General features: G+C 42.0%; 1 protein-coding gene across 7 annotated transcripts in view; it reads left to right on the top strand.

The window, feature by feature from the left end:
• LOC133621737 (protein sidekick-1-like) overlaps positions 1-15,059 on the top strand; it is a 782,002-nt gene that overhangs the window by 715,125 nt on the left and 51,818 nt on the right. For all 7 annotated transcript variants that reach the window (XM_061984042.1, XM_061984041.1, XM_061984043.2 and 4 more), the window contains one exon: positions 5,154-5,348. In XM_061984042.1, coding sequence (XP_061840026.1) covers positions 5,154-5,348 — 195 coding nt within the window. The remainder of the gene's footprint in view (positions 1-5,153; positions 5,349-15,059) is intronic.

The following is a 15,059-nucleotide window of genomic DNA, read 5'->3' as shown; positions in this document are numbered from 1 at the left end:
GTTGTGAGTATACAGCGGTAGTGAGTAGTGTGTGTGAGTATACAGCGGTAGTGAGCAGTGTATGTGTGTGTGTGTGTGTGTGTGTGTGTGTGTGTTATATTGTAAAACTTACAAACGTTGCTTGGAGTGATGAATGAAGAATCGTTACGAGTAGAAACGCTATGGACGGCTAGAAGATGGAACAGGACTTCTACTTCCGGTTGAAAGCACTAAATGGAAGGACACTACAGCACCTGCAGTGAGTGAGCTCCTCCAAATGATGGCGCCATCGCACAAACAATAACACACCTATTCAGTGTTTTTTTTTATTTTTTTTTTATTTTTTAACTATTTGCGAAAAAAAAAATCTAAAAATTAGCCGAAACGTTTTATAAGCCGCAGGGTTTAAAGAGTAGGAAAATAGAATCGGCTTAATTTTTCGGGTGGTAAAAATCTTTGGATCAGTTTTTGTTTTGTTTTTTTGATCTAATAATAACACTTTTCTGATCATTTTTAACTAAGCATGCTGTTTATAAGAATAACGGGGGAAAACATGATAATTTGTTATTAAATAATGATATTTATAATAATGATTGTAGTAAAATAATCCGATCATGTTTTTAAAAGTTTTTGAAATAATAGTAATTTTTGGGATATTTTTTTATTTAAAAACACTGTTCTAATAATATTAGTAGCAATTTTCTTTTTTTTTTTCGTTTTTAAAATGCTGTTCTAATAATGATTGTCACTACTTTCTGATTTATTTTTAGCCAATTTTTAAATACAAAAATGATAGTCTAATAATAATAGTAATACATTTCTGATAATTTTTTAAAAATCAAATCTTGTTATTATAAGTTAAAGTACCCATGATTGTCACACACACACACTAGGTGTGGCGAAATTATTCTCTGCTTTTGACCCATCACCCTTGATCACCCCTTGGGAGGTGAGGGAAGCAGTGAGCAGCAGCGGTGGCTGCGCCCGGGAATCATTTTTGGTGATTTAACCCCCAATTCCAACTCTTGATGCTGAGTGCCAAGCAGAGAGGTAATGGGTCCCATTTTTATAGTCTTTGGTATGACCTACCGATCTCAGGGCGGACACTGTAACCACTTGGCCAGTGATTTTCAACCACTGTGCCGCTGTACGGCTCACCAGAAGCCGGGAGAATATATCCATTCTAAATCAAATCATACAAAATGTGAAGCGCACTGTAGGAAAAGTAAGGTAGTGTACCAGTGTGCACAGAAAGTGTTGTGAGTATACAGCGGTAGTGAGTAGTGTGTGTGTGTGTGTGTGCGTGCGTGTGCGTGTGCGTGCGTGTGTGTGTGTGTGTGTGTGTGTGTGTGTGTGTGTGTGTTGAAGAGTGCTGGTGTTATTACATGGCCTGCTGCACATGACACATGGAGACGCGCACAGAACATGTACACACTGATTCCCAGCCAAGGGGAAGGACTTAGACGCTGTATGTGTGTATGAGAATGTCAGAATCGTAAATGGTGCTTTGTGTTACACTACTTGTCACAGTTGCATTCACATATTTTTTAAGAACACGCCTTACGAAAATTCACAGACAAAAAGGGACAACAAAATGCATGGTCTGCATAATATACATTTGATTTCTGGGTTATTTATGTTTTCTTAAATTTGCTTAAAAAAACCATTTTCATGTTGTCATTAAGGGGTGTTGTGTATATCATTTTAATGGGGAAAAGATAATTCAGTCCATTTTGGAATAAACCTGTGCAAAAAAAGTGAATACAGTTGTCTCTTGTTTATCGTGGCTAATTGGTTCCAGGCCTGGCCGTGATAAATAAATTTTTGCAAGATAGGATTATTATCATACTTGCCAACCCTCCCGAATTTTCCGGGAGACTCCCGAATTTCAGTGCCTCTCCCGAAAATCTCCCGGGACAACCATTCTCCCGATTTCCAGCCGGACTTAAGGCACGCCCCATCCAGGTCCGTGCGGACCTGAGTGAGTACAACCTGTCGTCACGTCCGCTTGGCCAACCAAAAAGTAACCACAGAACACTATACCGTATAGTGTTCTGTGGTTACTTTTTCGTTGGCCAACGGTTTACGTTGTATTGCGCACCCTGACGGCAAGTGTGGGAGTCGGGTTCTGAAGTATGAAGTAAAGAGACGTAACTTCGTCACCTCGCCTGGTTATTGACTCCGACCCAGAATATTACACTGCCCATACCTACGCTCCTTCAAAGGCTGTGCTACTGGCTGCAAAGCATTGCACTATCAAATACAACAATGAGTAGAGAGTAGTGTTATGTGTGTATATGTGTAAATAAATGAACACTGAAATTCAAGTATTTATTTTATTTATATGTATATAGTTATAATAAAATACATATATATATAGCTAGAATTCACTGAAAGTCAAGTATTTATTTTTATATATAAATACAGTGTTTCCCACAGGACAGGCATCTATTTGTGGTGGTGTGGTCGGGGGGTGGGGGTGGCGGCGGCAGCGGCGATGACCAAGAAGAACGCGGAGTTGGAATATAATTACAACACTTTATGTACATATTTATATACAGATTTGAACAATTAGGTATTCACTGAAATATATTTATTAATTGTGGTTCTTACAAAAAATATATCTTATAAAATATAAAAGCTAAAATGTCTCTTAAAGCTCTGCCCCTTTAATTAGTGCATACATCATCTGTGTGAAGGAGTGAACATCAAACATCAGAATTTATTACTAACGAGCAGAACCGCTCTATGTACAGTGCCGTCTAACCTTAAGCGGCAGCAGCTCAACACATGCAGGGTTCAACGTTAAGGTTTTTTTCTACTTGCCCGACTTCTCAAATCTACTTGCCCCAATATTTTTACTTGTCCTGCCTAGGTTTTTTTCTGGCTGTGTAGTGCTCATGGCTTATATCTTACTAAAATTATTATTATTATCTATAATTACATTTAAATGGCATTGCATACATGTAAAATTAAATGCTATTTCACATTATTTGACCAGTAGCAGTTACACTCATCTGAACAGGTCAGCCACCTGTTTAAAGCCCGATCACAGTTGAAATCTTGAACTGAAAGGCCTTTAATGGCCAAAACATTAACCTGGACAACATTTTAACAGCTGGTTGGCTCGGATTTTATTCTTTTCATTGCATTCACATGCTGCAGTGGACAGTGGACAATTTAGCTTCAGTATTAATGCAGTATCTGAAGCACCGTCTCCACGTGTGTTTATTGACAACAGGGTTATAACCTGGACACGTTAGCTCGTCGGTATGGTAACAGGTGACTGTTACTACGTGCGTCTGCCCCGGCCCCCGAATCAAACAGCGGCGGTGTTAATGAAGCAGCATCAGGCTGCTCACCGTCAGTGAAACGCTCGGTGAAATCGCGGATTAACGTTAAATATATGACGAGCCGCGAGCGATGCAGCTATAACCTATCTCACCTGGTAGAGCACCCGCTGCGGCGACCCAGTTCGATTCGCTTTGCTCCGCGTCAATCCCCCCTCTCCCGTCTCTCTCCAGCTGTCCTTTCAAAATAAATGCATTCAAATCCCGAAAATAAAAATTAAGAAAATACGAGTCGGTGCTGCACACTGCACAGGTTCGGACCACTTTTGAACTTGTTTGCCAAGACGTCTTACCCTCGTATTTTGATCCGGTCGGTCCGTTTTCTTTTACTTCGTCGTCGTCGTCTTCTTCTTCTTCTTCTGGCCCACCAGGTGAATTAAGTGCTATTGGCGGAGTTACAATGCATAGTAGGCTACCGCCACCTACTGCACCGGAATTGTAGCTACAAGCAACATTCACAGACAGAGTCTCATTGCTTTTATGAACGGTCGAGCGAGTCAAAAGCCGAAGAATCTATTTGTGGCGGACGTAATTCTTTCGTGGCGGGCCGCCACAAATAAATGAATGTGTGGGAAACAGTGATATATATATATATATAAGAAATACTTGAATTTCAGTGAATTCTAGCTATAAATATACTCCACCCCCTTAACCTCGCCCCCCGGCCCCGTCACTTAATGCTAACAAGATTGCTATCAGCTATCAGCAGTTCTCCGGGCAATGCTAAGTGGAGAGTAACTCTGTTGATGCGCATCAACTTCGACACCATCGGCTTCACATGACGCTGGTGAGCCTTTAGCGTGAGCGTTGTGGAATGCTAACAACACAGAATGCTAATTTTCATTGCTGCGACTGTCAAGTTGACCAACTTTTGGCAGAACAGCTTACGTCCGTGGTTTCAGCGCTTGGAAACCCAGTTCTAACTTAGTTGGTAATTACTCGAGTTCCACGTCGTAGTGGTTGTGTTGTAGTGGCCGGGTGACAACCATAGCAATGGCGCTTGGATGCTAACAGTGAGTACTGTAATATACTGTCGAATACACTTAAGGCTACAATATTAGAAGGGTTTAATTGTGTTAAAAGGCAAGCATAAGGGTGTGATAATGTGATTATGCATAATATTTTTTGATGCTCTAACTATGAAAATATGAGATTTATTAATGATAATCCTACCAATGGAAATCCGTCAAGCCGAGAAGCAATGAGCCGCGATAAAGGAGGAACGACTGTAGCTATAGATTTAGTGCAAGAAGAGACTTATCAAAGTTAAGGCAAATATTTATTGCCCTTTTTTTCCATTTTACAGCGGCTAACTTATTGTTAAACTTGCATGGGGCGCAAACAGACTGGACAAGTTGGTAGAGAAGGCCAGTAATGTGGTGGGAGTGGAGCTAGACTCTCTGGCGGTGGTGTCAGAGAGGAGAAGTCTAGCAAAACTCCTAGCCATTATGGACAACACCTGCCACCCACTACACTCGGACATTGCGGAGAGAATGAGCACGTTCAGTGGAAGGCTCAGACTCCCAAAATGCAACACGGAACGACACAGGAGGTCCTTCATACCGACAGCAATCAGACTGTATAATGCACATGTTCCTTGACTGCACTTAAATGTAGAGTATATGTAGAATATATTTATATTATTCATATATTAAATATAAAATATTATATATATTATATTATTTATTATTATTATTGTCTATTGTGAGCGAACTGTGGTGCTGAATTTCCCCCAGGTATCAATAAAGTACTTTCTATTCTATGACTAAGTTCAAACATTGCCAGCACACTTTGACACGTCTCCTTCCTCCTGTGGCTCATTAGGCTACCAGATCTCCTACCGCCTGGAGCACAGGGACGGTCAGCAGTGGACCACGGTGGAGGTGGGCTCCAACGGTCGGCAGTTCACCGTCACCGGCCTCACGCCGGAGCAGAGCTACCTGTTCCGACTCGTGGCTCGCACCGCTGTGGGCTGGGGCCAGGAACACGAAGCCCTGGTTGTCACCACGGAACGCAGAGGTAAACTTAACCTTTTCCTTCAGACCTATTTTTAAATGTGCAGTTGGGAAGGTTGTCATATGGCCCCATTCCTGGGTGGATCTGTCATGTTGCAATGCAGTCTGCTCAAAATGATGGAAAGCGCCACTCTACAAAGCAACTGACACTGTGATCAAAGTTGGAATTGCCCAAAACACATTTTATGATATTCAACACTCTACTGCCATCTGGTGGCTAAAGTGGATAGGGCACCCTTCCCAAATCGTCACGTTTCACGTGGCAGGTAAACCGCGACAAATGGGGCCATATGAATCCCCTTCCTACTATAGTCAAAACCAAATAAAGAAATATTCCTTATGAAATATCTGCTTGAGTTACCATACATACTTTTTTTTATTTCTCTTTGCTATTTGGGCTTATTGGACCCTAATTAGAATAAAAACTAAGAATCATCTTTTTATATGATGTACTTAGTCCATAAGTACACAAACGTGTACTTCATGTTTAGTAACATGCTAACTATTTTTACACTTTTTTTTCCAAATTCCATTGTATGTTATACTCTTCTGACACCACCAGATGGCAGTATAAGTGTCCACATAAGCGGCCATAAGACCCCAATTCAGTAGTGTACACAACTTTGGAAATAAGAGATAAAAGGTGCTCTCCACGCATTTGGTCACTAAGCCTTTAGAGCAGTGGTAGGGAACCTATGGCTCTAGAGCCAGATGTGGCTCTTTTGATGACTACATCTGGGTCTCAGATAAATCTTAGCTGACATTGCTTAACACGATAAGTAATTAATCATTCCGCTGGTAATCACAGTGTTAAAAATAACGTTCAAATTATAAAACATTCTCATGCATTTTAATCCATCCATCCGTTTTCTATTGCACCTGTTCAAGAAGTCGCATTAATGGTAAGAAGTATTATATTTATTATTGGTTAGCTTTAGAATAACAATGTTATTAAAAAGAATAAGAGACTTATTATACTCTAAAAATGTTGGTCTTACTTAAAAATGTTTAATTGTTTAGTTGTATCCAGTGTTAAAAAATATTATATGGCTCTCACGGAAATACATTTTGAAATATTTGGCTCTCATGGCTCTCTCAGCCAAAAAGGTTCCCGACCACTGCTTTAGAGGTTTAATGTGGTGTCATCATATTCACACTAGCCAGCCCATAACAAGCCCTTTTTTTTTAATATGGGTAATACGCCATCCCCTGAGGAAGAGCTAAGAATGGATTGAAAACTTTAAAAAATGCCCCCTCACTGAAACATTTTATATACAGGATGTTGCTTGAGTCTTAGGTCATTAAACATTTAATGAACTTTTAAAAACAACCCCCATCTGGTTGTCATCTCCAATAAACCAGGAAGTAGCCTAATTATAAACTTACAGGTGGACAAACAAACAGACCTGCGCACTAGTAGGTTGTATTCCGTCACGTGATTTTTGAACGGCAGTAAAGAAAGTGGTGGGCCACCAAAACAACATGGCTACTGTGTAGTAGCAGAGTGTGAACTATCTGAATATGCAAGGGGCCTAGATCTTACCACTAAAAGCAGATCCGAGCAAAAATCAAACTATGCAATAGAATCCACCCCTGTATGTTATCAAAAAATGATTTGTCAAGTGGAATATCCGACGGTCGCGTTCCCAGACTTGTCGAACTATCTGGCGCCCCAGACGCCATTTTATACGACAAAAGAGATGAAAACTTGGAAAAGCATGGAGGTCTACAACTTGTTTGTGTGTGGCTGGGTCAAGGAAATTGGTATCAAGACTCTATATATATAAATATTCATCATTTTTGCTCAGGTAAGGTTGTACTTTATGATTTAACTTTGCGTCTACAGCCTTATTGTTGCTGTTGCACGTGTGTTTTTCACCGTCTTTATCAAAATATAACTGTAGATCCCAACCAATGTTCCCTCTAATTTTTCATGTGTGTGAGCAAACGCACAAACACCCTGAGCATTCAGTGGAATACAGACGTGCACACTGTGGTCATACCAGCAGCACATTTGTCTCAAACCTGACATAACAATTTAAATGTCTTATTATTATAATCAAGTGACTAGTCAATTTCAAGAGATTATTTTCTAATATATGTGATTTGGCCCACTTAGATATATTTTTTTTTTTAATCAGCTATGCACTATAGTATTTTATGCCTGGGTGGGGGTCCTGCTTTGGAAAGATTGTGTACCCCTTTCAGAGATCACATTTAGTTCCCCTTAAAACATTCACATGTTGCATGAGATGAAGTGTTTATTAACTTTCTGTCCGTAAAATAAATATTTTTATTAGCAATTCTGTAGTCCTGTAACATAATTTCATGATTAATATCCAAAAAAATAACATTCTTAACAAATGACAGTAAAATAAGCGCACTGATTGAGGAGTCATAGTAAAACCACCTGAAATTTACACTTTACATGTTGTGTTGGAGTTGTCCAACTTTTTGTGTGGCCATAAACGCACCAGTGGCTAATTGCCATAGTGTATGTGTTGGTGCAGGTGAGAGAGAGAGAAAGCGGCTGCTGTTGATATAACAGATGACAAAGAGTTGCTTTTGGCTTGGTTTGTACGGTAGACAACGACCAGTTTTGCTAGATAAAAGTATTTTACACATTGTTTTGGTGTGGTTATGGCCGGCAAACAATTTTGCTAAATAAAGGGACCGATGGAATTCCTGTCCTCCTTTAAGTGTCTCCACAGACGTTACAATAATTTAAGTGTTGACAAACATTGTTTTATCTGTTGTGGCCGCCTTTCGTCACCTGTTACTCACAGTTGCATTGCAAAATCATACAAAACAAACGATTTGTTTATTTTGTATAGAGTGGGATTTGATTTTTTGTGCGGCATAGATTTGCTGTGCGCAGAGGACGCGTGAGCAGTGCGCAATTGCGCAGGTGCGCACCTTAGAGCAGGGGTCGGCAACCTTTATTAGTCAAAGTTCCATTTTGACCAGTTTCACAAATTAAAGAAAACAATGGGAGCCACAAAAATCTTTTTAAATTTAAAATGAAATACATAGCTTTGTGCTATGTATAAACCAAGGGTCTCAGACACGCGGCCCACACCTTAATATGATAATTGAATGTTAGTGCGGCCCGCGAGTTTTATATGAATGGCGCATGACAGCGTCATACTTGTCAACCTTCCCGATTTTTCCGGCAGACTACGAATTTCAGGGCAACGGTTCTCTCGAACGTGCCGTGATGGTACAGCATTTAGCGCCCACTACAACCAGCGTGCCGGCCCAGCCACACGTTGTATGAGGCTTCTGCTTGCACGCGTAAGTGACAGCAAGGCATACTTGTTCAACAACCACACAGGTTACACTGACGGTGGCGGTATAAAAAACTTTAACACTCTTACTAATAATGCGCCACACTGTGAACCCATACCAAACAAGAATGACAACACATTTCGGGAGAACATCTGCACCGTAACACAACACAAGCACAACAGAACAAATACCCAGAATCCCATGCAGCCCTAACTCTTCCGGGCTACATTATACACCCCCGCTACCAAACCCCGCCCACCTCAACCGACGCACAGAGGGGGCGCGGGGGGGTTGATGTGTGAGGGAGCAGGGTTGGGGTGGGCTGAGCTGCATCAGAGTGATCAAAGAGCCGCATGCGGCTCCGGAGCCGCGGGTTGCCGACCCCTGCCTTAGAGGGAACGTTGATCCCAACCTTGTTCATGTATTAAAAGTTTCATTTATGATTGCTGCCTTTGGTAACAGCTTAATTCGTTTAGGTTTTTCTCACCTGTTATTATGTTATTTTGTGCTTTATGAAACACTCATAGCAAAAATGGGTTTTAAGAACTTCGAAACAAGATAAAATACAAATAATATCAAGATAATACTTAAATGGGAAATACTAAACGTTAAAAGTATATCAAACAAACCTTTAACAAAGTGATCACTGCAAACTCCCCTGGACTGGAGTACGTGCCGTTTTTCTAGCACTCTTTTGTCCTTCTTGGTTACCTCTCGAGGAACTCTAAATAAACTTTTATCCTTTTGGCGCTTTGAACAGTTACAACAGCCTAAAACAAGGCAAACATCCATCCATCCATTTTCTACCGCTTATTCGCACACTAGGGTCAATTTTAGTGTTGCCAATCAACCTATCCCCAGGTGTATGTCAAACATAGGTTGTTTTTTTTTTCCGAGAAAGGCAAAATGCCGCCCTGAACGCTATGACAACAGAGGCTCGCTGGCCCACCACTTCGAGTCTCGCATATTTGATGAGCCCGACGTGACGTTGGGTGAATACAACCTATTTCTGGTTATGTGTTCTCAAACATCATGGCCTAAGCCTGAAGCACAGTACTGTCGGTATATATCAAAAAGTGAAAAATGTTGAAGTCAGAGTAAAATAAGCAGGTTCGTGCACAGATTGACCCCCTGTGGTGCTCAAGCACCTGTTCTTTTGCTCTGCATGAGAAAAGTGCCCTTTCCGCTGGAGCCCAGTTTATTTTCATTCATTTCAAGGGCTCATATTATCATTTTATTCTACATTAAATCACTTGTGGTCTACATAACAAGTAATGGTGGTTCTTTGGTCAAAATGTTGCATAGATTATGTTTTACAGACCATCTTCAAGCTGCTTTCTGACCGTCTCTTCAGGATGCCCCGTTTTGTGGGCGGTCTTATTTACATGTCTCCCCTTTGACATCGTCTTCTCCTCGCCATCTTTGTTGTAGTTTTCAGCGCTTCCATAGTGAGTCTACTGACAGATTAGTTTTCGAAATATAAGTTAAAAGTTAAAGTACCAATGATTGTCACACACACACACTAGGTGTGGCAAAATTATTCTCTGCATTTGACCCATCACCCGTTACTTTGTATTAAAAATGGCAACAGCGGAGAATGCATGTGCATGTACGAGCCAGTCTGCCCCACAACAAAAGGAAAGAGGAAAATAATAAACTTATTTTCAAATTTTTCGGACTTGTGCAGATCCTAAATACACAACAGTAGGTACCAATAAGTAAGCAAAGTTGGTTTTGCATAATAGGTCCACTTTATGATTAAAATGTTCTCTTACAGTCATTAGTCCTCCCCAGATATGTTTTGATGAGGCATTTATTTGACTTCTTGGAAATTATTCCCCGATCTGCTCAGCGGTGGTTTTCACCAGCCTCCAGTCTCGCACCCAAGCCCCTTTCTCTTCCTCCTCATGCAGCATTGAGCCTAAAGCAGGGTACACACATAAAGACAATCTTGCTGTTTTGTCCCGATGTTTCTCCCTTCCGACCAATGAGCTCATGTTTTGTAAGGTTGTCTGATCGCCCTGTGGTCTGAGGTGTGTTCAGAGTGGATTTGTCTCGATAGTCGGTTCCAATCAGGAATATTAAACATGTTCAATATTTACGACTAGGCTGTTCCGATCATATTTCTCCTCCATACCGATCACCCATGAGTTCGGCCGTGTACAATTTGATTGACAACTTGCTTTGGAATCATAAGTTGTACAAATATTTAAGTATTAAGGTTTAACAAAAAAAGTTTGGAGTGTATCATACCGGTAATATAATATTTGTTGGATTAATAGATAATAATAAAGTATGCATGGGCAGCACGGTGGAAGAGGAGTTAGTGCGTCTGCCTCACAATACGAAGGTCCTGAGTTCAATCCCGGCCTCGGGATCTTTCTGTGTGGAGTTTGCATGTTCTCCCCGTGACTGCGTGGGTTCCCTCCGGGTACTCTGGCTTCCTCCCACCTCCAAAGACATGCACCTGGGGATAGGTTGATTGGCAACACTAAATTGGCCCTAGTGTGTGAATGTTGTCTGTCTATCTGTGTTGGCCCTGCGATGAGGTGGCGACTTGTCCAGGGTGTACCCTGCCTTCCGCCCGATTGTAGCTGAGATAGGCTCCAGCGACCCCGAAGGGAATAAGCGGTAGAAAATGGATGGATGGAATAAAGTATGCAGTACATGTATTTATTTCCTGTCAAAATGGAGATAGATAGAAAGATAATGTACTATATTGATGCATATCAAGTCCAGGCTTTCGCAGGCCAAATAAAATGATGCGACAGGCCAGATCTGGCCCCGGTCCTTGAGTTTAACACATTTGCTTTAGACAAATAGTCCCCAAACTACGGCCCCCGGCCCGCCAGCGTCCACAATCCGGCCCACAGGAAGTCTCAATTTTTTTTATTTTTTTTTGTCTGACCGCTTCTATGTTACCTACCTCTCTTTGTTTATAATGTCTATTTTCTGCTGGATCTACTCTCTATTTTATGCTGCCCTTTCTTGTTGTTATAGAGTGTCCGCCCTGAGATCTGTGAGTTCAAATCCTAGCCGAGTCATACCAAAGACTATAAAAATGGGACCCATTACCTCCCTGCTTGGCACTCAGCATCAAGGGTTGGAATTGGGGTTTAAATCACCAAAATGATTCACGAGCGCGGCCACCGCTGCTCCTTACTGCTCCCCTCACCTCCCACGGGTTGGAACAAGGAGGTCAAATGCAGAGAGTCATTTCACCACACCTAGTGTGTGTGAGACTACCAGTGGTACTTTAACTTTAACTTTTTGTACTACAGCTGTTACATATATTGTAATATTGTACATCAGGGGTGTCCAACTCATTTGGGCTCAAGGGTCCGCATGGAGGGAAATCTGTGCACACGCGGGCCGGACTATTGAAACCATGGCATTAAAACTAAAATATAAAGACAACTTCAGATTGTTTTCTTTGTCTTATTTTGGCCAAAAATAGAACAAACACATTCTGAAGATATAGAAAAAAATACCCGGCAGCGGTAAAATTTAGATCAGAGGTCTCCAAACTACCAAAATCTGGCCCGCGGGAAGTGTCAATGTATTTGTTTTTTTTATTTGTCCTTCTAATCTATTTTCTTCCGCTTGTTACTCTCTGGGTTTTCTAGCCGCTCAGGCAAATCATATTGTCAAAAAATGCATTTTCCCATCGATAACGTGACATATATATATACCGTATTTTCCGCACCATAAGCCGCCCTGGGTTATAAGCCGCGCCTTCAATGAACGGCATATTTCAAAACTTTGTCCACCTATAAGCCGCCCATAAGCCGCATCTAACTGCGCTAAAGGAATGTCAAAAAAACAGTCAGATAGGTCAGTCAAACTTTAATAATATATTAAAAACCAGCGTGATGTGGGCGCGCATGGAGTCGTATATCAACATGGACGGAGCTGCGTGAAAAAAGCCACCCGGCCTCTTCGCGTAAACTTACCTTAACCACTCGCTCATCTTTTCTTCATCCATCCATCCCTTCGAGTTAGCTTTTATGATGACGCCGGCTGGAAAGGTCTCTTTTGGCAAGGTCTTCCTTTTGAATATCACCACGGGTGGAAGTTTCTGGCCATTAGCATGGCAAGCTAGAACCACAGTGAAGGATGACTTCTCATTCTCTGTGGTGCGAATATTCACCGTACGTGCTCCCGTTGTATCCACAGTGCGGTTCACAGGAATATCAAAAGTCAGTGGAACCTCGTCCATGTTGATAATGTTCTCTGGCCGGATCTTTTTTTCAGCTATCTTGTTTTTACAATATGCACGGAAAGTAGCCAGCTTTTCTTGAAAGTCTTTAGGCAGTTGCTGTGAAATAGTAGTCCGTGTGCGGATGGAGAGATTGCGTCTTTTCATGAACCGGAAACCTGTCGCTTAGTAGGAGCCATTTTGTGGTCTTTACAGATGTAAACACACAAAGGAAATGAAACGTAATATCCGCGCGCTTCTTCCTCTTCTTCTACGCGGGCGGGTGGTTGCTTACAGTAGAAGAAGAAGCGCTTCCTGTTCTATGGGGGCGGGTGCTTACCTTGGCGGTTGCTTGCGTAGAAGAAGAAGCACTTCCTCTTCTACGGGGAAAAAAGATGGCGGCTGTTTACCGTAGTTGCGAGACCGAAACTTTATGAAAATGAATCTTAATATTAATCCATATATAAAGCGCACCGGGTTATAAGCCGCACTGTCAGCTTTTGAGTAAATTTGTGGTTTTTAGGTGCGGCTAATAGTGCGGAAAATATGGTATATGTATCCATCCATCCATCCATTTTCTACCGCTTGTCCCTTTCGGGGTCGTTGGAGCCTATCTCAGCTACATTCGGGCAGTAGGCGGGGTACACTCTGGACAAGTCGCCACCTCATCACAGGGCCAACACAGATAGACAGACATTCACACACTAGGGCCAATTTAGTGTTGCCAATCAACCTATCCCCAGGTGCATGTCTTTGGAGGTGGGAGGAAGCCGGAGTACCCGGAGGGAACCCACACAGTCACGGGGAGAACATGCAAACTCCACACAGAAAGATCCCGAGCGCAGGATCGAACCCAGGACCTTCGTATTGTGAGGCAGACGCACTAACCCCTCTACCACCGTGCTGCCCTATATGCATACATATATATATATATATATATATATATATATATTTATATATATATATATATATCAATTAATCAATCTTAATTTATATAGCCCTAAATCACAAGTGTCTCAAAGGGCTGCACAAGCCACAACGACATCCTCGGTACAAAGCCCACATACGGGCAAGGAAAAACTCACCCCAGTGGGATGTCGATGTGAATGACTATGAGAAACCTTGGAGAGGACCACATATGTGGGTAACCCCCCCCCCTCTAGGGGAGACCGAAAGCAATGTATGTCGAGTGGGTCTGACATAATATTGTGAGAGTCCAGTCCATAGTGGATCCAACATAATAGTAAGAGTCCAGTCCATAGTGGGGCCAGCAGGACACCATCCCGAGCGGAGACGGGTCAGCAGCGCAGAGATGTTCCCAGCCGATGCACAGGCGAGCGGTCCACCCCGGGTCCCGACTCTGGACAGCCAGCACTTCATCCATGGCCACCGGACCTGTGCCCCTCCCCCCCTCAAGGAAAAGGGGAGCAGAGGAGAAAAGAAAAGAAACGGCAGATCAACTGGTCTAACAGGGGGGCTATTTAAAGGCTAGAGTATACAAATGAGTTTTAAGATGGGACTTAAATGCTTCTACTGAGGTAGCATCTCTAATTGTTACCGGGAGGGCATTCCATAGTACTGGAGCCCGAATAGAAAACGCTCTATAGCCCGCAGACTTTTTTTGGGCTCTGGGAATCACTAATAAGCCGGAGTTCTTTGAACGCAGATTTCTTGCCGGGACATATGGTACAATGCAATCGACAAGATAGGACGGAGCTAGACCGTGTAGTATTTTATACGTAAGTAGTAAAACCTTAAAGTCACATCTTAAGTGCACAGGAAGCCAGTGCAGGTGAGCCAGTATAGGCGTAATATGATCAAACTTTCTTGTTCTTGTCAAAAGTCTAGCAGCCGCATTTTGTACCAACTGTAATTTTTTAATGCTAGACATAGGGAGACCCGAAAATAATACGTTACAGTAGTCGAGACGAGACGTAACGAACGCATGAATAATGATCTCTGCGTCGCTAGTGGATAAAATAGAACGAATTTTAGCGATATTACGGAGATGAAAGAAGGCCGTTTTAGTAACACTCTTAATGTGTGATTCAAACGAGAGAGTTGGGTCGAAGATAATACCCAGATTCTTTACTGATTCGCCTTGTGTAATTGTTTGGTTGTCAAATGTTAAGGTGGTATTATTAAATAAATGTCGGTGTTTAGCAGGACCGATAATCAGCATTTCCATTTTCTTGGCGTTGAGTTGCAAGAAGTTAGCGGACATCCATT

Source organism: Nerophis lumbriciformis, linkage group LG25 (genome assembly GCF_033978685.3).
Source record: "Nerophis lumbriciformis linkage group LG25, RoL_Nlum_v2.1, whole genome shotgun sequence".
Taxonomy (NCBI): Eukaryota; Metazoa; Chordata; class Actinopteri; order Syngnathiformes; family Syngnathidae; genus Nerophis; species Nerophis lumbriciformis.
This window is presented reverse-complemented; position numbering and strand designations above follow the sequence as displayed.